The 25,980-nt window shown below is 35.1% G+C and overlaps 1 protein-coding gene across 2 annotated transcripts in view; it reads left to right on the top strand.

Annotated features, from left to right (window-relative positions):
• The window catches only part of akt3a (v-akt murine thymoma viral oncogene homolog 3a), a 201,651-nt gene that overhangs the window by 15,515 nt on the left and 160,156 nt on the right, over positions 1 to 25,980 (top strand). For both annotated transcript variants that reach the window (NM_001197201.2, XM_073919621.1), the window contains 1 exon segment: positions 2,534 to 2,855. In NM_001197201.2, coding sequence (NP_001184130.1) covers positions 2,810 to 2,855 — 46 coding nt within the window. In that variant the 5' untranslated portion in view covers positions 2,534 to 2,809.

The following is a 25,980-nucleotide window of genomic DNA, read 5'->3' as shown; positions in this document are numbered from 1 at the left end:
GGAAAAAAAAATGTTACTAAATAAACAGTATAGTGTAGCGTACTTTGTGATTATGCTTGGTCTTTCTTTAGTGCTGTTAAAATCATCACATCAAACCTGCAGCTCTTTTATGAAATTATAGTAAATCTCATTTTAAATCACAATTTTGATAAGATAAATCGCAATTAGATTGAAGTCGTGCAGCCCTGATTAAAATATTAATTTTAATACTACCAGTGTCATTTGTAACAATTTTTTTGTCAAATAAGTACAGCCTTAATGAACATATTTTAATCTTATTTTAAAAACATTACAAGCATCGACAGAACCCAAACTCATGTAATCTCAAATTTATTGAGTAGTTTTGGGTGATGAACCAAATTCTTAGTTTTTGCAAAATGTAAAGTGTTTTTCGCTGATCTTGCCCTCTCTGCACAATGGTAAATGTACACATGTAAGGCTATGTAAGCTTAACAAAAGTAATTATTTTGCAAATACTGAAGATTTTAATTGCAGGGCTCAACAATAAGGACTGCCCGGTGGCCCAGGGCCAGTGTGAGAAACACTTGGGACAGTAGACCGGATCATTACTTGCCCGATTGGGACAGTGCTGCCTTGTCAGTCACTAACTTTTAATTTGTCTATGACTATTTGTCAATTGCGTGCATTTAAAGCTTGTGCTTTTAAGTCTTAAATGCTACCTTCTCTGTAATGTCGTAAACAACATATTGCTTTCTGATTCGTCTTATATGATTGATTTAACCATGCTATTTTTTTTGTTACCTGGTAACAACCAGTACAGCGTAGAAACAGCAACTTGTCAGCAACATCAAATTATAAGGCTAAACGAAAATGTCTGTCTCTAGCATCTTGGAAGTAGACATTTACATGGAAACAACACGATAAAATAAAAATTTAGTGATGTTATGCATAGTTTGCCGTCAGTTTGACAAGTCAACCAGCATTTGTTAAATAATTTCAAACTGCAATAAAATACCTCCACATTTTCCATACGGCTGTTTTTGTTTGCATAACACTTATATTTACAATTGTTTTTTAAGTATTGAAATTCTAGATTTACAGAATTTATTTTTGACACATTATTTAAAATATGTGGCTAAAAAATAGCTAATAACTTACTTTTTTTTTTTTTTTGGTGGGGTCAGTGAAAATTTTGGCAGGGCAAGTATAAATCTAAACCACTTGCCCGATCGGACCAGTAGAAAAAAATCCTTAGCGTTGAACCCTGAATTGAGTTCAGTGTTTCCCAAAATGCTCATCTTTTTTAATTTACACTTCTAGTCAAAAGTTTGGGGTCAGTTTTTTCCCCAGGTTTTATTATTATTATTATTATAATTTTTTTTTTAAAGAAAATAAAGTTTTGAGTGAAATTATTATTCCAGTCATTATTGTTTTTATTATTATTACATTAATAAAAAGAATAATAATTATAATAATGACAATAATAATAATAAAAATAATGACAATAATAATAATAATGACAGTAACAATAATAAAAATAATGACAATAATAATAATAAAAATAATAATAATGACAATAATAATAATAATAATAATATTGACAATTACAATAATAAAAAATAATAATATTGACAATAACAATAATAAAAATAAAAGCAATAATAATAATGACAATAACAATAATAAAAATAATGACAATAATAATAATAACAAAAGTAATAATAATGACAATAATAATAATAATATTAATAATAACAATAATTAAAAAAATTATAATAATAAATACAATAACAATAATAAAAATAATGACAATTATTTATTAAAAATAATAATAATAATTATTTATTAAAAATAATAATAATGACAATAATAATAATTAATTTAGCTCTAAAGACTGGAGTAATAAAACTGAAAATTCATCAATAAAATCAAATCTAAATTAAATTATAAACAGTTATTTTATAGTGCAATAACATTTCACAAGTTTACAATATGTACTGTATTTATGATGAAATAAATGCAGCCTTAGTGAACAGAATAAGCTTATTTTGAAACTTTTAAAAATCCTATACTGACCTCCAAAGTTTTGACTGGTAGTGTATAAAGGGCAAAGATTTTTTTTTAACAAACATTTTTTCAAACCTCCATTGTCAATATGCACTCTCTCATCTATTATTTTGTGTGTAACTAACCAAATACAATGAAAATGCACAAGTATACTTACTACATGTATTTGGTGAATGAGACTGCACACTTTCACACTGCATAACGCTCAACTTCAGACACATTTAACATGGGACTTCATGTTTGCTTATTTGTTCTCACAGTCATGGTGTTGCGAGCAACTCCGCTGCTGCTAAGTGTTAAACAGTTGTGCATGTAGAGAGTGAGAATGAGAACGAGAAAAACAGACAGACAGACAGGGAAATCAGAGAGGCGACAGGGAGCTCGTGCGTCTGCTTTTACAATGACTGTCTGTCAGACTGTGTAAGAACGAAGGGGAGACTTAAGAAGAATAGAAGACTGAAAAATCCACACGCTCCTCTTCTTCTTTTTTTCATGTTTCTCCCAGGCTGAGTCACTGTCGAGGAGTGGGAAGATCTAGAGAGAAAGAGAGAGAGAGAGCATCACGAAGAGAAAAGCAACGGAAGGAGGGGAAAACCACTACACAACGCCTTTGAGAGCGAAGCGAGAGAGAGAAGGACGTAAAGAGAGAGCAGTGAGGGAGGGAGAGAGAGAGACGCTGAGGCTGGGAGAACTGACCCCCCTCCCCTCTCCTCCTTCCCCCCTCCTCACTCCTCCAGGAGCTGCTGTGCTGGAGCAGCGGGTACAGAGTGACTGAGGCAACATGAGCGATGTCACCGTCGTCAAGGAAGGCTGGGTCCAGAAGAGAGGTAAGCCGCTTGGCTCTGTCTGCGTCTTCGGTCAACTCGCCGGGTTGACGGAGCGCTGGTGTGTGTGTGAGCTCCTCCAGGGACGGCTCTTTCTGTCATGGGCGGGCCACGGCGTGGATTCAGTCTGTGTCTGGAAGCCGGCGTGTGGGTGTGCCTCTTTACCCGCGTGTTTCATGAGGCACGTTTAGTGTGTGAGTGTGTTTTTGAGTGTGTCTGCATGCAGGTGTCCATCATTTCTCACTGCACTGCTCTGACGTTTCAGTCTGCTGGGGGTTTCTGCACTCATCCTGATGCCTAATGCTCTGCTTGAGTGGATTATGGTGATGTTTTTTGGATTTGATCAATGTGTCTGGACATGATAGGAGTTATGTTTTATTTATTTTTTTTGCTATAACATTTGTGGACTGTGCAATTATACAGATAAACACATACTCACCCTTGAGTCAAAGTTATGTGACACCCATGTAAGATGTTGTGTGTGTGTGTTTGTGAGATGTGGTGACTGCCTATGGAGCTTTCAGTTTCGCTTTTACTTTCTGTCTAATTTTTCACTTGTTGAGTGTCTGTCTGCTTTTAGACAGTCTATATTTGCTTCCATAAACGTGAAAACCCACAGAAGCCCATTGCTTTTAAAGAAAGCTGTTGATATTAGCGAGAGTGACTGTTTATAATGCGTTTGTTTTGTCGTTAGCAGTTTTTGTGGCTAGCAACTGGAGTGCAGAGACTAATGTGGTAAATTAAAAGTTTTATTTTACTTAAACTAAAAGCAACAATCGGTCAACTTATAATGCTTTAGTCTGACTGAACTGATTTTGTGTTAGTTTTGTGGAGCTTCATAATGCAATCTTGTTCTTCAACATGCACACTAGGGCTGTGTGATTTGGGGAAAATATCTAATTACATTTTTTTGACATATCGACCAATTACCATGTTTGTAAACATTCAGGATGCGCGCGCAGAGAGGTGGCAGAAAAAAAACTAGACGCGCTAGCATTTACAGCGAAGGAATGACATCCGATGCGGTACAGAGTTTGTTGTTGTCTTAGAAATAAAATATATGGATTACATATTATGTATTTACATAATGCTTTCAGCGGTTTATAACAGCTAGTCACCCACAGGCAAGCACAGTGATTCTTCAAAATTAACGTTAAAGTGAGCGGCGTTCATCTGACAGGTCCTTTTACGATAGCACCCTCCCAATGAATATTGGACAAGACGAAATGACCAAGCATCCATCCTGAACTATACAATCTTCTTGAAGCTCCAAGTAATTTTACAAGAGAGAAGTTAAAGGCCTACATGTCTTTGGATGCCTACAGTTTTGTTTTGTGTGGTCATGTGCAAGAAACAATGCTCCATGATTACCTGATTCAACACTATTTAGTGCTAAAAACAGGTTCTGCCTAGCCAAAGACAAGGAAAGAAGACGGAACTGTACAAGGCCTGGGTAATTAATCATCAACAAGCAAAACGACTGCATTCTGACAGCGAACTACACCTGTACGGCAGGGTATGTGAACCTACACATAAAGGTACAGTTGGTTTTATATTCGCACATTCTGACTTTCTCCTTAATAATATAATTTCGAAAAGGTTTTATTTGCAAACTCTAAATAGCAAAATCATATTAGCAGCCAATAACTATAAGTACAACATTGTTCACAGTCAAATAAACAGTGTTAATGTTGTTTTCAAGTTGCGCTTGCAGGTAATTTCAGACTGAATATTCAAAGTACTATGGTAAACAATATAGGGAGTGCCTCACAGGTTGTCACTGAATGATTGTGTGAATATAAAACCAACTTTACCTTAATAACTTACACTTTCACGTTTCATTCTTAGCATTCAGTGTCTGCAGTTTAATTAGCCATATGTAACTGTTTTTGCTGAAATCATTGCTGCAATCAAAAACAAGTAAAGTGTTTGATTCAGCATAGAGTGAACTTACCTGTTATAACATGAGTACTGCAGAGTTGAGCATTTATAATTAGGTCGTCACTTCATTCAGCTCCCTTTTAGCCAAAGACTTCTGCAGTTGGCATCGGATTTGGCATTCTACCGCACAACATGACATGTTTGGTATTGCAGCCGGTCTTTTTTTTTGCAACTGGAGGCCCGTGTGACTTCATGTGTGAAGTAGGTTGGTAATTCGTCTATTGCGATTTGATTTACGATTTAATACCATGGCAACAATTCTGCGACAGCTCTTAAAAAATTGCTTGTTTTTGTTCGGTGTCTGTGACACCAAAATGTTCCCATATTACCATTGTAGTTTTTCTTTGATATGAATTAGTCAATTAATGTTTCTGAGGGAGCAGACGCCATAATCTCATTTATCAGCACTTTCCTGTTTGTTTTCTTTATTTTACGCATAGTTACGCATAGTTTGGTTGCTCAATCCTGATCGGGCAGAATGAAAGTGTGCTTACTCAATTGGCTAGTAAGACTGTAACATACAGCAGGCTTTCACGCATTTGCTCTGGGCGTCGTCATCTTGTTTATCGCACCCCTTTTTCGCAGTGCCGTACAATGCATGCTTAAACTCTAGTGTGACCGCGACATTGTTAGTAACTACAATTAAACCAATGTCATACAACTGTGTGAGTGCACTTGTGGACCTGATGTCCTTCTCACCTGATTGGATGAGCTGTGGCTTTTGCTCTGATGTGCTTGTGCTCTTTCAGAAATGTTCATGTACCCGTTCACCGCATCACCAATTAATTTCAAGGCTCCAGTGTTCATGGAACTGAAAGAAAACTAAATTAAAATCCATAGGTTGACAGTGAATAGAAGTTCTGCTTGAAAATATTGTATAGGCTATAAAGTAAAACTCAAACCCAAACCAATGACATGCATCAATCTGTTTGTTTGTGGACTTATTGAAGACATTTTTAAGCTAACAAATAGTTTAAAGGGCATTCAATAATTTTGTATTTATGTTGCACTGACTTGAATACAGCATCATGCACAGCAATGCCACTGCAGAAATACCCTCTTTACAATCAGCTATGGTTCAATTACTTTGTGAATAGAAAGTGTCTGACATGGAAGTTACTGAAGAAAAAAATGTTTTAGGTTCCCACTAGAAATCAAACATTTGTTGATATTACAGGAGACTTCATCTGATATCGAATATAGAAAAATCCTAAAATTAATTTTATACACTTTTTACAAGCCTGAATAATTTTTTTTAGGATCAGGAAATCAGGAAAATTGCAGTGTTGTTTTAATATTATAATTTAATAGGAATAATTTTAATTAGTTTTTGTTTTGTGCTTTAGTCAAATTTTATTAGTTTTTGCTTTTTAATGCTTTTATTTGGATTTAATTCTCTATTGTAGGTTTAATAACTTCAGTACTTTTAACTTGTTTAATATATTTTCTTTGTCTTTATTATTGTATGTCAGCTTTATTTCACTTAACAAAAGTGATTTTTAATACATTAAGTTAACAATAACAGCCCTAGGGATGCAACGATTTAATGTTCGCACTATTAACTGCACTTTAATGAATGAATTAATTAATTAGTTTTCTTGTCGGCTTAGTCCATTTATTAATCCGGGGTCGCACATTTTTACGCATCGGATGCCCTTCTAGCCGCTACCCATCTTTGACAAACACACATACACTTATACACTACGGACACTTTAGGCTAACCAATTCACCTGTACCGCATGTCTTTGGACTGTGGGGGAAACCGGAGCACTCTGAGGAAACCAACGCGAACGCAGGGAGAACATGCAAACTCCACACAGAAATGCCAACTGAGCCGAGGTTCGACCCAGAGACCTTTTTGCTGTTAGGCGACAGCCCTACCTACTGCGTCACTGCATCGCCTGCACTTTAATTCATCACATTTAATTAATCGTAAAGGGTTTTTGACACCATGTTTCTGCACAGAACAAAACTGCTGCAACTAAGCAAAGTTATACCAACTGTGCGCTAGTTTAAAGTTCCAAGCTTATACACCGAGACTAAAATATTATGCACACACACCATATTAACTATGGCTGAGGCTATTAACTTAGGACTATTTACATGTCTCGTCTTTTGTGCGCACAAGTTTATTTCTTTTCTTGCGCTGCATATTGGGAGTAACGTGTAATCGGCGTCACTGACTGTTCAGCTTTATACTTTGTATGAAATATAAATATTTCTAGTACAAAGAGAAAAAACAAAACAAAATGAAAATACCAAACAATTTCATAATATAGTTGATCAAAAGTGCCTTCAGACAGGTTCAGCAGCCTTTGACTGCATTTGTTCTCTTTAAAAGAAAAATACTGTCAAGATAAATACTATATTTTATTTATTCTCATTTAAATTTCTTAATTTCTTAATTTATTTATTCATTGCTCTATCATTTATTTTCAGTGTAAAATTATTATGTATGTTTAAATGGCAAAAACTTTTTTCCCGCTTATTTTTAAGTCCAAAGTTTGTTTTTTATTATTATTTTGTGCTGCATTAATTGGTTACTGAGCAGCAATAAATAACACTTTTATGTGAGGAATTTTCATGTGATTTTTTAAACTAGTAGTGTTTTGAAACTGATGAATGAATATTAATCATGATAACTGTGAAATTGTTATTATTCCTCAGATTATAATCATACAACCAAAATCTATAATTGTTGCATCTCTGTACAGCTCTGAATAAGTTCCTGGATTTCAATTAGAGGTTTACCAATTTTGTTATCTTTACCTTTATGCAGTCATCATTAACAATTTGTCACCTTGGAATTGTAAGGTTCTGCCTGCGTTCTAAATGATTTTGAGAAATTGAGCTTCAATGTTTCTGCATTCCATACAGCAAACAATATGTGTGTAACAGTTCTCTTTCATACATTAACATGACAAAGACCCTAAATGTACTCTAAATGTAAATGATCAAAATTCTCTTCAACTTGCAAATTGGGGTTCAAAAATCAGGGTAAATGCAGATAGAACCTTCTAACTCTGCTTGGAATTAAACGGTTTCAACTGGCAGAACATTAACTGAAGCTTTACTTTTTTCAAGAAATGCAATTAGTTTGCTTATTAATTTAATAAAAAAATAGTGTTGTACCAGTGTTGATGTTTGTGAGTTCAATTTTCTGCTTTCTATAAAATTAATTTTATGTTTTAGGATGAATATCATCCTTTTTCTTGTTCAAATTAATCATGCAAGGCTGTGCTAAATATTTTGTCTTGTGCAGATGGTAATTTCATGTAATTAATATGGTAATATTTATTGAATTATATGCTTTATAGGAGTTATTGAATTATATTTATTGAATTTTATGCCCCATGAATTAAATAAAGTTTTTGTCCTCCAAGGCTTAATTTTAAATGAAAAGACTTTAAAAGAAAAAAAGATGTGTTTAAAAGACAATGAGCAAATAAGTTTAATAAACACTGAAAAAGGTTTCACTGACTATATAGACACAAATAAAATATATTTTACATTTAATATATAATTTTTAAATAACCGTTTCTTTTTCAACAGCGTAAAATTTAACTTTTCATCTCAACACTTCTAAATCATCACATTTACACAAATCTTTTTAGTTTTAGGTCTCTTCTCGATTTTGAGAAAAAAAAATTGTGTTTCTCTGATCTTTCAATGGAGCAATCTGGTGGAATTACAAAAAAACTGATCTTGATTGGCCCTTGTGCGTGCATTCGATGTGCTGATTGGCTCACAGAAAGAACCTTGTAAAGCAAAGCTAGAGTTCGAAATACAGATAGATAAAACTTTTTTTTGTGTTTTAAATAAAAAGTCTTAAAATGTAAACAACTTATTTCAGATGACAGATAGAACCTTATAACTCTAACGTGACTAATTGTAAAGGTCATTGGTCAGAAATGACTTTGTCTAAAATAGTGTAAATACTTTTAATTGAAGGTCAACGCTGTGCTTGTGAACTCATGTGTTCAGCTGCTGCCTTGAGTAAGATTTAAAATTCCCTCCAGTGAGTTCAGTCTGGGCTGGGCTGGAGGATGGAGAGGTTGGTGTTTGGGATTTTGTGTTTGTGTGTGCGTGTGTGTGTGTGTTTAGTGGGAGAGTTTGGTGTAGCCCTGGGCTGGGAAACTGGCTTCATTCTGTTTGCCTTGGCTGCTGACCAGGACGACCCCAATCACCCTTTTCTTTTCCTCTCCTTTTTCCACTCTGTCTCCTCCACTTTCTGTTTCCATTATAGCTTTTACTGTCTTCCTCCACTCTCTCTGTCTGCGTCCCGTTGTACTTTTACTTTTCCATTTTGCTGCTGTCTCATCATATCTCTTTCTCTCTCTCCCTCAGAGCACCTGTGTCGCAGTACAAGTTTTCACCCCCCCTCCCTTTCTTCGTCTTCCAAGCTGTGACTTTTTAGAAAACAAAAACCCAAAACAAAACAAGCTATGTGGGAGAAGTGGATAACCAAAAGGGTGACATCATTTCCTGTTTACTCCAGTAATGAATGGATCACAAAGAAAAGGGCCAGCTTAAGACATTGAAACCCCTCGGTTGTGACATCGCCTCCCTTTTAATTCTCATTGTCTAAACATTCCCTTCATCACAGACCGCAGCCTGTTTAACATGCTAGTCTATGTTTGATCACATTTGAAAATCATGCACCATATTGAACTGTCATGGAACTAAATAGCATGAAGTTTTCATTTTCAAATCTTTAATTTGATGTAGTTTTGCTTTCCAGATCACTGGTCCGTGGAAAATTAGTGCTGATTGCAAACAGACCTGTTGATGAGAATGCTTTGAATGCCTGCGCTCTGTGTCTGCATATGCATACTGGTTTTGGTGGTTAATAATGACACAATTTTTGTAATGACATGGACATTCTTGTGTCCTCATAATTCATAACAAAATAAAAAATAATACATTTACAAAATCAAATTCATACATGCAAAGCACTATTCACATTTACAAAATCAAATTCGTAGGTTCAAAACACAATTCATAAATACACAAATCCAAATTATGAATTCAAAACACAATTCAAAAATGCACAAATCCAAATTATGAATTCAAAACACAATTCATAAATACGCAAATCCAAATTATAAATTCAAAACACAATTCATAAATGCACAAATCCAAATTATAAATTCAAAACACAATTTATAATTAGACAAATCCAATCCATAAATTTAAAACACAGTTCATAAATACACAAACCTAATTTAAAGCACAGTTCATAAATACACAAATCCAAATCTTAAATTCAAAATGCAGTTCATAAATACACAAATCCAATCCATAAATTCAAAACACAATTCATAAATGCATAAATCCAAATCGTAAATTCAAAACACAATTTATGAATACACAGATCCAATTCATAAATTTAAAACACAGTTCATAAATACACAAATCCAAATCTTAAATTCAAAACACAATTCATAAATGCACAAATCCAAATTATAAATTCAAAACACAATTTATAAATACACAAATCCAAATTATAAATTCAAAACACAATTTATAAATACACAAATCCAAATTATAAATTCAAAACAACAATTTATAAATACACAAATCCAAATTATAAATTCAAAACACAATTTATAATTAGACAAATCCAATCCATAAATTTAAAACACAGTTCATAAATACACAAATACAAATCAGAAATTCAAAATGCGATTCACAAATACACAAACCTAATTTAAAACAGTTCATAAATACACAAACCTAATTTAAAACACAGTTCATAAATACACAAACCTAATATAAAGCACAGTTCATAAATACACAAACCTAATTTAAAGCACAGTTCATAAATACACAAATCCAATCCATAAATTCAAAACACAATTCATAAATACATAAATCCAAATCGTAAATTCAAAACACAATTTATGAATACACAGATCCAATCCATAAATTTAAAACACAGTTCATAAATACACAAATCCCAATTCGTAAATTCAAAATGCGATTCATAAACTAAGTCAAATCGTAAATTCAAAATACGATTTATAATTGCACAAATCCCAATTGTAAGTTCAAAACACAATTCATAAATACACAAACCCAATTTATAAATTTAAAACACAGTTCATAAATACACAAATCCAATTTATAAATTTAAAACACAGTTCATAAATACACAAATCCCAATTCGTCAATTCAAAATGCGATTCATAAACTAAGTCAAATCGTAAATTCAAAATACGATTTATAATTGCACAAATCCCAATTGTAAGTTCAAAACACAATTCATAAATACACAAACCCAATTTATAAATTTAAAACACAGTTCATAAATACACAAACCCAATTTATAAATTTAAAACACAGTTCATAAATACACAAACCCAATTTATAAATTTAAAACACAGTTCATAAATACACAAATCCAATTTATAAATTTAAAACACAATTCATAAATAAGCTACTTCAAATAGTAAATTCAAAGTACGATTCATAAATACACAAATCCAATTCATAAATTCAAAACACAATTCATAATTACACAAATCCAGTTCGTAAATTCAAAACACCATTCATAAATACACAAATCCAAAACCAACACATTATTTAAGCTACCCCTTAGCACTTTTTGTTAGGTTTTTATATTAAACACGATTTACATGATTCAATCGGTAACACTTTACAATAAGGTTCATTAGTTAATGCATTTACTAACATGAACTAATCATGAACAACACATGTACAGCATTTATTAATCATAATTAAACATTTACTAATGCATTATTAACATTTAAGTCCATGCTTGTTAAAATTAGTTAATGCACCATGAGTTAACATGAACTAACAATAAACTACTTTATTTTCATTAACTAACGTTAACTAACATGAACAAATGCAGTAGTAAATATTGTTCATTGTTTGTTCATCTTAGTAAATGCATTAATTAACATTAACTAATAAATCTTATTGTAAAGTGTGACCATTCAATCATTTTAAAGGAATATTGCTGTGCTTTTAATGTTATTTTTTGTGCCTGATGAAGAGCCGGTGTGCTTGAACTGTTTCACGCTTTGAGTTTTTGTTGTATTTTTTGGAGCTTTGTGTTTCCGCCATTTCGAATGTATTTTTGCACTTTTCGCTGTTTGGCTTAGCAGCAGTTTAGCTTGACGTGCACGCTTTAATGCATTTTTTTCATTATACTAATTTGTTAAGATTGTTTTTATTGGCTTTTTTATTTCTTATTTAGATAACATTTTCTGTTTTAGGTTCAATAACTTTAGTACTTTAACTTGATTTAGTTTATTTTCTTCTATACGTTTCTTTGTTTTTTTGTATGCATTAATTGTATTCCAGCTTTATTTCATTAAACAAAGGTGATTGAAATAGATCATACTTAAATTATAGTTAATGGGGTCTTTTCAGGGTAAAGTCATATAATAAGCACTTTTTTACAGTATAACATGGGTCTCAAACTCGATTCCTGGAGGGCTGCAGCTCTGCACAGTTTTGCTCCAACTCTAGTCAAACACTCAAACACAAATTCAACCAATCCAGGTGTTCAAGACTACTAGAGACTTTAAAGCAGGTGTGAGTCGGAGCTAAAATTTGCAGAGCTGTGGCCCTCCAGGAATTGAGTTTGAGACCACTGTAGTATAAAATACATGACATCTATGGAGATAAACCAGCAAAACTAAGGGGTTTGTGTGCATGTGTGTGGAGGTTAGCTGTCAGGCTCTATAGCCGAAGAGCAGCGCAGGGGAGTCACATGGTGCACTACTGTCTCCCGCAGGACTGCTGGAACACTCTGTACTGAGGAGAGGATACAGGCGCATGAATGAAACACGCGCACATGACCAGTGATGCACTCGTTCATTCACTCGCATATGGATTACATAAACACACACATTAAAACTCTGACCTTGCTGACTGTCATATCCCTCACTTCCTGTGCCTTTTCTCATAGGCAGCAATCTCCTGCTCTCGGATGACCACTGCGGCCATCTCCTCATTATCTCCTTCCTGTCCCCCTCTCTCTCTCTCTTTCTCCAGTTTGTAAAGTGCATCTGAGTGCACAGCTCAGACTGCAGTGGAAGTACAGATCGACTGATACAGGAGCATCTTCATCCAGAGTACCTGTCTGGACGAGAGGCTGTTTGGTGTTTGTTCATTTAGATCGGCTGTGAGCCTGAGAAGTGTCTGGACATTTGATAGTCCATTTTGATCAGTATCAGCCAATACATTTGTAAATGTTACTTTTTATGGGCCCAACGAGAAAATTATCAGCCCAGTATTTAAAAGATGATCAATTATGGATTGTTATAGTCATTTGATCCACTTTAGATGCGTGCTGTTGCCTTGTTGGGCTTCTCATACAGCAACGCAAGATAAAACACAACCTATACAATATATCTTACACAGTGAAAGAATTTCATATGAATTATTTTGTAAAACACATTAGCAGGTTCCTTACTATTTTAAAATAAATTCAGCTCTCCATTGTATTTGTTTGCCTTGTTTATATTTCTAATCAGACTCAGAAAAAATTCATATAAGGATTTGTGTTTATTGGCCTTTAAACTGCATATCAAGACCAGAAAGAATCCACACACATGTTTTTTGCTATTTCTGGGCAGAATTATGTAAAAAAAAATCTGCAGATCAATTTGGAATGCGTTTGATATTATAGTTACACTATAGTTAAAATGTAATAAATAATAGAGATACTATACCAGTAATATTATAATATTATATAGTTAACTAAACACTTACAAAATGAATGTTAAACCTTTTTAATTTTTTAAATTTATTTATGCAAGTCCATTTAGATCCAGTTGTTTAGCAAACATAGCAAGTTTCTCATATAATAAACAGCTGAAGTCAGAATTATTAGCCCCCCTAAATTATAAGCCCTCCTGTTTATTTTTTTTCCCAATGGGGTATATGCTGAAGTATGCTAATAGGACTTTTAATTTGCCAGTAACCTGGGTTAAGCGATTCAGGTGAACTGTTTGCATTGCAAAAACGACGCACTTAAGGTCTGTTTTCTTTAAAAATGAGCGTTCTCCACTGGCTGAGTGATATCCGATATAAAGTGGGTCTACAAGAAGCACTGCATTAGATTACATTTCTCCCCGCCATGTCCTTATAATAGGGATGTAACAATATTGTAAATACCGTCATACCGCAATAGTAATTTTTTTCAATATTACCGTAGGCGCATGACTCAATAAAACTATATTTCTGAAAAAAGTTTGCTTAGGCGAATGAAGCTAATGGGAGGTAGCGGAAACTACAATTCCCATCAGCCTAGGCGTGGCCATCATCCTTTGCGGTCTGTTGTCACTACAGATCCAGTAATGCGGAAATGGAGTGTGTTGTTGTAGTAGCTGGGAAGAAAAAGAGCTGGAAATGATCGAACCTAAAGCGGGTTTTAAATCGGATGTGTGGAAGCATTTCGGTTTCTTTCTAAAAAGATACGAAAAAGTATAAAAGTTGACAGACAAAAAAAAAAAAATATGCAGGCACTGCCAGACTGGTGAAATAGAAGTCGGGGAATACGACTAAAAACAGTCATGGGGACTGCAGAACACAGCACACTTGTTAGATTGATGACTTGTACCGCAAAGAGACCTCTATCTCACTCATGGCTTGTCCTCTCAAGTGGTGGAAAGACAATGCACAACATTACCCACTGCTGTCAACCTTGGCTAAATCATATCTCTCTGTCCCAGAAACCTCAGTCCCAAATGAGAGGGTTTTTTTCTGTTGCAGGGGACATGCCCAGAGATCCCAGCTTTTACCAGATTATAGTTATATGATAATTTTCCTTAAAAAAACCCATCTCTATCTAAGTGAGTGAGTGATTAAATGTTAAATGTGATGAGTTTTCAACAATACTAAATTGAAACTTAATTTTTTAATATGGTTTAATAGTTTTTTTGTTATTAAAATTGAAAAATTGAAATTCCTGTTTCAAAACTTACAGACAGATGGCTAATATGTATGTCATTGATATGTTCAGTGCTAAGGTAAATAAACACTTTTGGCACTTTTTTCGAGTCTTTTCATTAGTTTTGTTTTTCCTGTAAATTATTCAATAAATACCGTACCGTGCCATTCATACCGAGGTATTACCGTACTGTGAAATTCTGATACCGTTACATCCCTACCTTATAATATGAGCATTTATTTTACCCCAGTATATTCAATGGAGCTTCTGCGCTAGCCTGCCGATTCTGACAGGCGCATGCGAGTAAACGGCTTTTTGTCTCGTTTTACGCTGGAACAACTAAATGAATGCCAGAGTCTATTTAATTGATTGTATTGTAACTACATTACAACATTGATGCTGTAAAAGAAATTGTTTAAATTGGAAAAAATAACTAAAAATAACAGGTAACCGGAAGTTTATCAGCATGGGAACAGCACTAGCTCGGCATATACCCTATTTCTGTTTAACGGAGAGATTTTTTTCAACACATTACTAAACATAATAGTTTTGATAACTCATCTCTAATAACTGATTCTTTTTTTTATCTTTGCCATGATGACATGTAATAATAATTCTGATTGATTTTGATTAAAAATTAGATTTGTTTTTGCATGGCTGTTCACATTGTTGTTATAAATGTGGCCAATATCAGATTTGCTGTGTGAACATGCAAAACATACCTAAACTGACCCACATGCGCAAAATTACAATTACGGACAGCACAAAATGTCTAATTATGCACACAATGTGTTTACTGTATGAAGTAAGCACGTTGTCAGATTGTGCTTAATACGATTACTGCCCTTTTCACAGACAACCGTGGTGTATTTCATAAACTGTAAAGGGTTGTTCTGCTGCTACTAATGTGTACTTTGACATTTGAAACCTAAAATAAGTCACTTGTGATTGAAAACACTGATCATTTGTGATTTATAAAAATTACGGTGCGTGTCTTTCTGACCACCAGTGTAGTGAACTTATCAGGGGTTAATGAGCAGCTGCAGACTAAACTGTTCATTATATTTCGTTATAAACAACAGGCATGTGCAGAAGGGTTGTTTGGGTGCTTGAGCCCTGCCATTTCTTTCTTTTGGAGAGAAAGTTCATCCTTAAAATGAAAGTGATCCTCCTTTGCGCACAGATTCCCTATCCACAAACCCCTGACGCTCTTCAGCTTCACGATCAACCCACGCCCCAATTGTTAACCAGATTGGCTAACAAGCACCAGTTTTGCTTTTAAATTGTTTTTCAAAAAGAACAACCAACTTTCTGTGGTAAAGTATTTGCCCTTTGTGCCATTATACTGTGCTGCCGAGGAGTAGATGATGTTTGCAGCACAGAATGATGACGCATGTCGCTAAAAGATTATGCAAAATCACATGAATTCCTTCATAACAGTTTACACTGCAGTCGGATTGCAAAACATCAGATTTGTGTCTGATTTAGTACTACATATGAAAGTGGCACAAACAGTGGCGTAGCGGACGGGCCCGCAGGGCATGCACCGCAGGGGGGCCCCGCGTGATTAGGGGGCTCCGCTTCGTCGCGATTTTCAATAAACTGTTGGGAACAACTGTGGTCGGAACCAAAGTTCACACGTCTGTGTTCTCTGAACACCTCTCAAGCGGTGGACTACTTCATGATTACTTGCCGCCAATGTTGCCAACTTAGCGACTTTGTCACTAGATTTAGCGACTTTTCAGACCCCCCTAGCGACTTTTTTGTGTGTTATTGGAGATTTTTTTAGACTGTCATTTGTCCATACTGTACCGTCCCTACTCTTCTCAACGAGCTGCGTGTGATGCCGCCGGCCCCTCCCCCGCCTCACAGGACTGACAGGCGGCCCAGTCAGTCCTCTACAGCAGCCTCTCCCACCTGCAGCCCGAGAGCAGATCACCCCTCTGCGTACCGACGACAAATGATTTAGCACAGGCAGTGTGAAGGTATTTCCCTTGTACAGTCAAACCGATCTGCTTCTCCTTTATTTTAACAATTTAATTGGACCGTTTATTCTTTTCTTGTTCACAATCTCAGATATTTTAGTGACAGTTTCTGAACTTGTCTGAGTTTATTTCATATGAGAGATTACTGCACATTCACTAACGTTACACATCTATAATGACATACTGTATTCAAACAGCAATAAATTTAGTTAAATAAACATGCTTATATAAAGTGTAGTGCAATTATAAATACCCCTTTATGAACCATAGGCTGTTAAACAGAAACGGTAGAACGTGATGACGTCAGTGATATGCAAATTGACGTATGACGTATTCCCCCCCCCCCCCCCATCCCTTCATCAGGGGGCCCCGTCAGCGATCCCTGCAGGGGGGCCTCCGCATTTTGCGCTACGCCACTGGGCACAAATCAGAAATAAAAAAGACCAGATTCCATGCAGTTTGCGCTGTTCCCACTGTTATTAGTCACATGTGAGCAAAATAATCTGATTCAGTCCACATTTGGCTGCAGTGTGATTGTAGCTATATTGACATATTTGCATATTTAATAATATTACTGAATATATTACAAAAACTGAATATATATTTTGTACACATTTTTGTAAGTAAATAAATAGACTCAGTGATGAGCTAAAATTCAGCAGATTTCTGCATGCGTAGATTGCATATGAGGCTAGTTATTAGCATCCAAATATAGAAAGTATCAGCACAAATTTAGATATTTTATTCCCGGTTACATGACAGTACAATCTACACTTTTTGGAGAGCAGCCGATAATAAGATAATATGTGTTATTGTGGGCTATAGTAGCAAAAAACGTCCTGTACCAGTCACAGAATGACCATTTCAATTTGAGAACAGTTAGAAATTATAACAGCTGAACAAGCAGTTTTAAGATGTATTTGGCAATACATGTAAAGCATCGGGTGTCAAACCAGCAGTTTTACACAAATCCAACAGCAAATCATTATTTTATATTAGTGTTATTATTGCTGTTATTGTTGAGATACTTATCGTTTTTGTTGTTATTATAAAATAATAATTATATATTTAAATACTTTTAAATATAAGCCATCATATTCTTGAAGGGATAGCATCATGTCCCCTCACACTCGCTATAACATTTCTTTGCTGACACATACATTGGATAAGGCCTTGTCAGTAAGGTTATCTAATGGCCGGAAGCATTCCAATTCCTTATTTTCAGCAGTCATCACTCACATGAAACATCCATTCACTATGTTTCAACACCCACTTCATACAATCCAGTCAGATCATCCAGACATTGGTTTTCTTCTTTAAGAAGCTGCATCTCTCAAATGTACTTCCCAATAGTCAAGAACAGCTTGGCATATTTTCCATTTCATGCTGACTTTAAAGTCTGTGTGAAATCCAAGTTCACAATATTTCTTTTTCTTGCTCACATTGATATTCATTAGGTAAACAATTTATCTGTGCAAGTTAATCAACTGAAGAGTTTTTTTTTTTTTTTTTTAATAAAAATCTGACCATTTGCTTCCATGTTTGGGGTGACAGTCCTTCTCTGTTGACATCAGTTTGACGGCTTTAGCCACAATATCCTTATTACGATTGAATGATGTGCAAAAATAAATCCTTGCCTCAATATTTTGTTTCAGTTGGAAGCAGTTTTGGACTTGTTCCTTTAAAGGGTCATGACACCCCCTACTTTCGGTTCAGGTCTACCTCATATTTTTTTTTTTAAAAGGTGCATCATAATGGGCGTGGAGCTCTGTGAGCAAAGGGCAGGAGTGGGCGTGGCCAGCAGGGGAGAAGGAGGGGAGCAAACAACTGTTATTAGTTAGCTCACAAAGTGAGACACAAACTGTGAGGAGACACATGTTTTTATAGTTTACAAATGCCCCGCTACATTTATCATTCATAATTTCATACACGCAACCACAATTTATGTCATTATAAAGATAATCGTGTTCATATAAACAATATAAATTAGGACTTTTCCCTCAATCTCCGAGTCTGAATGCAGACTCAGTGCAGCAGGCCTCCTGACCGGGCTCTTTTAACCATTAGCCTTGTTGGTAATCTGGAGGATTTAGGCAAACACAGCAGCATGCGCGATGTGTATAAATGTGAATAAACTCTTGATAAAAGACAACGTCCGCCATTCTCTAATTCTCGTACTGCTCTCCCAACAAAAATGCTTACGGCACACAGTCAGCTTTGCTGTATCGGCCTTAACAGCATTGCGGGGAAAAACATGCAACAAACCCTGTGGATCATGGAAACAAACACATACGACCCTTCATGAACAGGTAAATACTGTGTGCCGTGGGTCCACATCTCACAGCTTGACACTGGCAGGTTTGCCTTGCCTTCGGAAAGCATGCGCAGTCATGAATAATTAAGAAGCCAGCTCTTCTCATAGGATAAGAAAATTCCGCTATGAATAATAATGAGAAACTGACGTGTCATCTTTACACTTGCAGTTTTGCGATACGTCACCGATTTTGATCCCCGCCCCAAAAATCATTTTAAACCCAGAAGCTAAAATTAGCTGCTCAAAATTATCCAGTTTTTCCCAAAATTAAAGCTGACAGGTGCTAACATTGTTTTAACTGATGCTTAACACACACAAATCTGTTCAAATCTCAAAACAAGTACTCAAGGGTTTCGTGAACCTTTAAAAGAGTAATTAGTTGTAGTTAATAGTTACTTCTCACAAATAATAGATGAGTTAGTTACTGAGTTACATAATTATAAAAGTAACTAATTACCAGGGAAAGTAACTGTTCACCTTATTCTCTGTGTAAGAGTGTGCGCAGCCATTTGAATTTTTTTGGCTCGAGACTTGCGATCTCATTCACCTACATTCCTTTTTAGACGTTAAAAACAGCTTGTTTTGATGTTGCAAACTGATATTTTCTTTTTATATTATTATACTTTGTCTGTTTAGTCAGCAGAAGTTTGCAGAAGTAGTTTGACCGTTTTCTGCTATTTATTATTCCTATAGTTATTTCTCTCATAGACAACTTAATCGGAAGCTCTAAAACAATCGCAAAAGCGAGCGCACTACTGCATTAAAGAATAAGGTCAGTTGCATTACTTAAAAAAAATCTTATTTGTCACATGACCATAAAATAAATGTAAAACTTTGTACACTGATCTGCTATTTTAATGTTGTTAGGACAGTGTGAGATACAGCAGCAGCATGTCCTCATCTGTATATCTAGATAACATTTTGTTTTATTCTGTCTGAGTAATAAGTGTTTGCGGAGGAGAAAAATTTTATTTGCTTTGACGTCATGGCTTCATCTCCTCCTTTGGTAGTAGAGCTCACATTATCACTTGCGTAGCCATTATTTTGTTGCAGCATGTGATGACGTGAGGTGCTTCATTATATTAGAATTACTTGTCACCGACGCAGAGAGACTTTTTTTTTCTTTTTCCTGGGCATAAGTTGCACGATACATAAACATTCTTGCCTTTCACCTCAACGAGGGAAAAATAGTGCTTATATTTACAGTTATCAAACGCTACCTTTGAACTTGTTGGATTTGCCATTGTTTTGACTCCTGGTCATTGGTGTGTGTGACTGACTCTGCGTGTGCTTGTATGAACACTAGCAATACTCTGCCTCTGATTAGCAAACAAAGGAAATGTACTTCATCTAAGCCAATCATCTCGTTCCTTAGTTACACCACTTTCACAGACACACCAATCATCATCACTGGTTGGTTACGTATCACATGAAAACTGCTTCAGTGTTCTCAATTATAGTAACGCGCATTTTTTGTGTGTCAGTAACAGTGTTCACGTTGTAACGAGGGAAACAGTAATTAATTTAATTACTTGTTTCTAAAAAAAGTAAAGCTGTTTATTTATTTAGCTCCATTTTTCCCATCACTGGTTGGAAGTCCATCAAACACTGAAACATAAGTCTCAGAAACTTTCTGTTCTTGTGGACTACTCCGTCATAAGATTCAGATAATAAGTCATCCACTGATTTAGTTATAAAATAAGTTTCATGGAGGAAATAAGCATTCACAATATAAAGTTGGAAGTGATTTACCCTCCAACTAATTCCGCTCTAAAGTGCTCTGTTTACTGCTTGTTGTGTTGCAGTTTTGTGCAGTTAAGGCTAATTTTTATGAAATGTGCCTCCCTTTGAGCCTTGTTTCCTAACTAATGCCAAATAGAGTCTGAGAGCAGAGAGCATCATGAGCCGATCCTGTATCATCCTGATGCTTTTTAATTTCACTTCAGCTTTTAACAGTCATCCGTCTGGAGTCATCCCACTTCCCTCTCAGCGATGAGGGGGGGAAGCCTCCACATACCCAAACAGATCTGCTGTCTCCTGTAAAGGAGGCGCACCTGCAAAGTCTCTAACTAACGTCAGTGAGCCTTTCAAACTAGCGTCAGTACGCATGAAGAAGATACTGCAGCCCCCTCAGTCACGACTCAGTGGCTTTTGTGTGTGCTTGTTTTTCTGCTTATTGTGTAAGTGTGTATGTGTGTGTGTGTGTGTGTGTGTGTGTGTGTGTGTGTGTGTGTGTGTGTGTGTGTGTGTGTGTGTGTGTGTGTGTGTGTGGGTGTGTGTGTGTGTTTGAGAACAAGGACAGGGTGATGTTCTCAGAGAGGGGACGATGGCTCTGGGGGTCAGGCAGTGTTGTAGCAGCAGGCTTGGGGTCACAGGCTGACTCACTGACGGACTGACTGCAGAGTTAGTCATCTTGCTGAGATGCAGCCCAGAGAGAGACAAAGCCAGACCTTGAGCTAAGGAAAGGCAGATAGACGGCAAAAACAGAGAAAATGGTGAAGTGGGTTAGGTTCTCAGTGCTTGGTTTTCTTTGGAGAAACTTTGACTGAAGTTTGGCAAAAATTAGTTTTTTTTTACTGTACTTTATTTTGTCACAAATGTTTTGTTACCTTTGTGAAACCAAAAGGGAGAAGTTTAGCAGATAGCATTCTGTTCCTTTACATAAAGTGAACATGAATGGTGAGCAGGGCCTGCCAGACCAACAACAACAGCAACAACAACATAACATTAAATGTAGTCTCTTAGGGTGGTCTCACACCTGTAGATCGATTCTTTTGTTCAGAAACAGGGATTCAAATTGTTACAATGTTGCACTTTGTTCTTGGTGCAGTTTACTTTCACAACAACAATGAGCAAAAACAACGAGCTATAAGACATTATAAGCAAAAAGCTGTGCTTAAATTTCAAATGTTGACACAGACATTGTCACCAAATATAAATAGGTAAGACTTTCTCATACAGAGCTGTTGTCTAGAATTATGCACTATAGGCTTTACATTATCGAGAGAAATAGGATATAAACCAGAACTGCAGTTTGGTCAGTTTTCCTAACGGATAAACAACTCTCAGTATTAATTCAACATGCTGTCACTTTTGTATTCGACATGAAACTCACATTTACCATTAGGACTAACATACAGCTAGGGCTACACGATTCTGGCAAAAATGTGAATCACGATTTTTTTTGCTTAATCAAGATCACGATTTTCTCACGATTTTGTGAATAAAGGTTAATATGAATAGCCTATTATTATTGTTAATTCTTAAACATATGGTAAAACAACAACAATAATATTAAGCCTATGTGTAGCTCTACTGTTGCTTAAAATGGTACATTTTTATAGTCTATGGTGGACTTGAACAGACTGTCCTGTTTGTTAATTCACTGTAAAATGATGACATCAGAATACAACTATTCATAATTATAAAGTTGATTTATTATGTTTAAGACATGTGCTTGTCATCCGTCATTAACAACATTATTAGACCATTTGTTTTCACTGGTAAAATTAGAATTTTGTAATTATCAGATTTTTTCTTGCATTATATTCAACATTGTATATAGGCTAGGGTTGTTAACCACGCTAACTGGGGAAATGCGCCAGGTTCTGAAACAAAAGTCTAGGTGTGAAAGCACCCTAAAAGTTGATAACTTTTTTTTATGAAGAAAAGAGGTAAGTGCTTATAAATACATAACCTATAATCTATAAACAAAAGGTCATATACTATTCTTTAGCATTTTATGCTTGGAAGTCAGTTTGAAATCAAAATTTACAATGTTTATTTTGCTAGTGAACATGGCTACAGTACTATTTAGGTGAAATATTAATCCATAAAAGTTAATCCACTGAAAAGTTTGTTATGGTAATCTATATTACAATTTTTTCTGCATTTGGAGTGACAGTATTACTCTGATGTAATTTTGACAACTTTGACAACAATAGTCTTAACCTCGCACCTCTTACGTTGCTGTAGGAGAACGATGTGCTAAAAAAGCTCCGCCCCCTAATTAATATTCTATTTCAGTTGAAAATACATCAGCAAACTGAAATAAGTGCCAGCAACTTCCAATTCATGCTGAATTTAAATGTTTCCATTAAATGCACTTTGTAAAAGTGATGATAATGTTTTTGTTTTTGTAACCTTTAAGTATAAGCTTTTTTTTTAATTGTACAGGTTTTAACTCCTTGTTTTAAGTCAGTGTAAAGGATGCAAGTTGAAGTTACTTGTAAAGTTAATTTGATTCAGCTTAATTTAAGACCGCAAATAATTTTTTAAAACCTAATAAGTTGGCTGCAAAGCATTTTTATGACAAGAAATGTTATAGATCAACTATTTAGTAATAAGCAGTCATAAAATTCAGTTAAAGTATATTAATAATATGTCATCTACTGACTCGGGTTCAAAAGAATATTAAAATGTACATAAATGCATACATTATACAATAAAAACTCTAGGGTTTTTTTGAATATAAGCCTTTACACAAGCCAACATGAGTAATATTTTGAAACAATGTTTAATTATAATAAAGATATAATTATAATATAATTACATATATATTTATTTGTGTTAAAAAGCTTTGACTAGTGTTTTCTTTTAAACAGTTAAATTCCGCGGACCCGGTACTGGGTTTGTGACGTCATCGACTTTCGCTTTAAGATTTAAAGGGCTAGCATTGCACCAGACCCCCTTAAGTGGTTCTGTTTGAAAGTGTAGAATCTATATTTTATGCACATATGCATCACTTTGGTTTTTATCCATTTTCATATTTTTCATATGACACATGCACAAGTTATAGCTCAAATGAAAGCTCTTGCTGGTGCTCATACGGTTCTAGCATTCTTTTTACTGAATTATATTCACATATTAAACAGTTGCTGAATGAATCTCGGTGTTTCCATGGCGCAGAATACATTTATGATCACTAAGCAGCCTCAGATAGCACAGACAGCTGTCATCTCTTACCTTATGCTGTGTGCTTCAGGGCCATTTCTCCTCTGTTTTTGAGGTGATGTGCATAAGTAATCCTTTTATATGTCTGACGTGGTCCAAACACAGTGAATTATGTTTGATCAAACAAAAGAATAGTGAAATATGAAAACAACGATCGGTCCCTGTGGCTTGTACAGCACCTCTCATCTGTTGGAATCCAATAACTTTTGCTTAGATTATGGTAGAGACATTTCTTTTCCCTATGATTACAAACATGTGGAGGAACCACCAAAATTACAGCAAGCTAGACCAATTACAACACGCTAGACCACACAGAACCGAAAAGCTACACTTTCAAATTTGAGTTTATTAAAAAAAAATACAAAAAACGCCCTTTTTTTAGGTGTTTATTATAACGCAGAAAACATATACAGTTATTTTAAACACTTTCAATAGTGTTTTATGAAAATTCCAAGGGTTTTCTTTAAAATTATACCACAGTAGCTGTTTTCATGCAATTTAACAATCATAAAGGACCAGAATTTTGGCAGAAATATCTTCTTTAATATTCTGCTAAAGAAAAAAGTCATCAGAGTAAATTACCAGCACATTTAAAGGATGAGCTGAGGATAACAGATGTAGTCCCGATATGGTTCCTCTAAAGCATAGAGAGAAGGAGAGGAGATATAAAAGTGCGAACTGTGTTTGGTAAGGTTTTTCCAAGCCCCGCGGTGATCTATCTGACTGTCTCACATCTCGCATGTTTTAGTGATGAGGCAGCGATGCACGGGGCGTGTGGACGTGTGCATGCCTTAGAGAATTTAGGAGCGCCTGCGGAGTATGTGTATGTTTATCAGGGGCTATCCAGACCAGTGCCAGACCAGCCCTTCACAATTCCAGAAGAACATCTGCATTTTAAGAATGATATATATATATATATGAGCATCTATATCACAATGTGCACATCCGCAATAGTCACATCGCAGGATCTGCAATGCTAAATCAGGATTATAATTAAGCAGGAGCCACAGTGCAAAACAGTACAAGGAGATTTGTGTAGACACTGTATAGTTTAACTATAATGGAGCAAAAGTAAAAGAAAAAACTGTTTTGAGGCCTGTTTTTTGAGGCCTGTAACTTTATGAAAACTTTTAAAACATTCAGACAGGGAATTGTACCTTTTGTAACTTTAATAATGTTTGATTTTAATGAATTATTTATACAGTCTAGACTATGCAGTATTATTTTACATTTAATTATTCAATTACTGTACATGAATACAGTTGGAACTCCTCAAAGCTCTGTTAATTTCATATCTTTTGGTCTACTGTATTCATCTATGCTTGTAGAATGTTTATTACATTTTAAACATGATTTACCCCTTTACAAATCACCCCAATCAATCTTATATTATAAATTCTTATCAAATTAAGATAGCTATTCAAGTCATCTGATGAAATTGTATTTATTTATAATCGTAATATTTATTGCAGAAAAAAATATCGCAACGTTAACTTTTTCCAATATCGGTCAGCCCAATATATATACATGTACATAAACAAAACCATTTTAAATATTCTGGTTTTACTTTATATGTTCTGCTTTTTGCAGTATTTTCTGGATTATGGAGTGATAAAAATTCGTAACCAAAATCTACTCTCTAAAAGCATTTGACTACAAGATGTCAAGAAAAAAAAAAAACAAGCAAGATTTGTTTAGCTTGAATTCATCAAATTTCAAATTTTTGTACTAGAAATGCACATTAGCAAAGGCCTCATTTGCATATTAAAACAACATTTTAGAAAACTTGTAATAAAAAAATTCTTATTTTTATTGTAGTCAATTAACTTGTGAAGCATGTCATTAACTTTAAAATATTATCTGTTTCCATTAATTAGTGGATGCCCTTGCAGCTGCAACCCATCACTGGGAAATCCATACACACCCATTCACACACATACACTACGGTCAGTTTTAGCAAACCCAGTTCACCAATTTTCCCAGAGATGGGTTGCGGCTGGAAGGGCA

This window comes from Danio rerio, chromosome 13, assembly GCF_049306965.1.
Source record: "Danio rerio strain Tuebingen ecotype United States chromosome 13, GRCz12tu, whole genome shotgun sequence".
In the NCBI taxonomy this organism is placed as follows: Eukaryota; Metazoa; Chordata; class Actinopteri; order Cypriniformes; family Danionidae; genus Danio; species Danio rerio.
The sequence above is the reverse complement of the archived record's forward strand: the minus strand, read 5'-3'. Positions and strand labels throughout refer to the sequence as shown.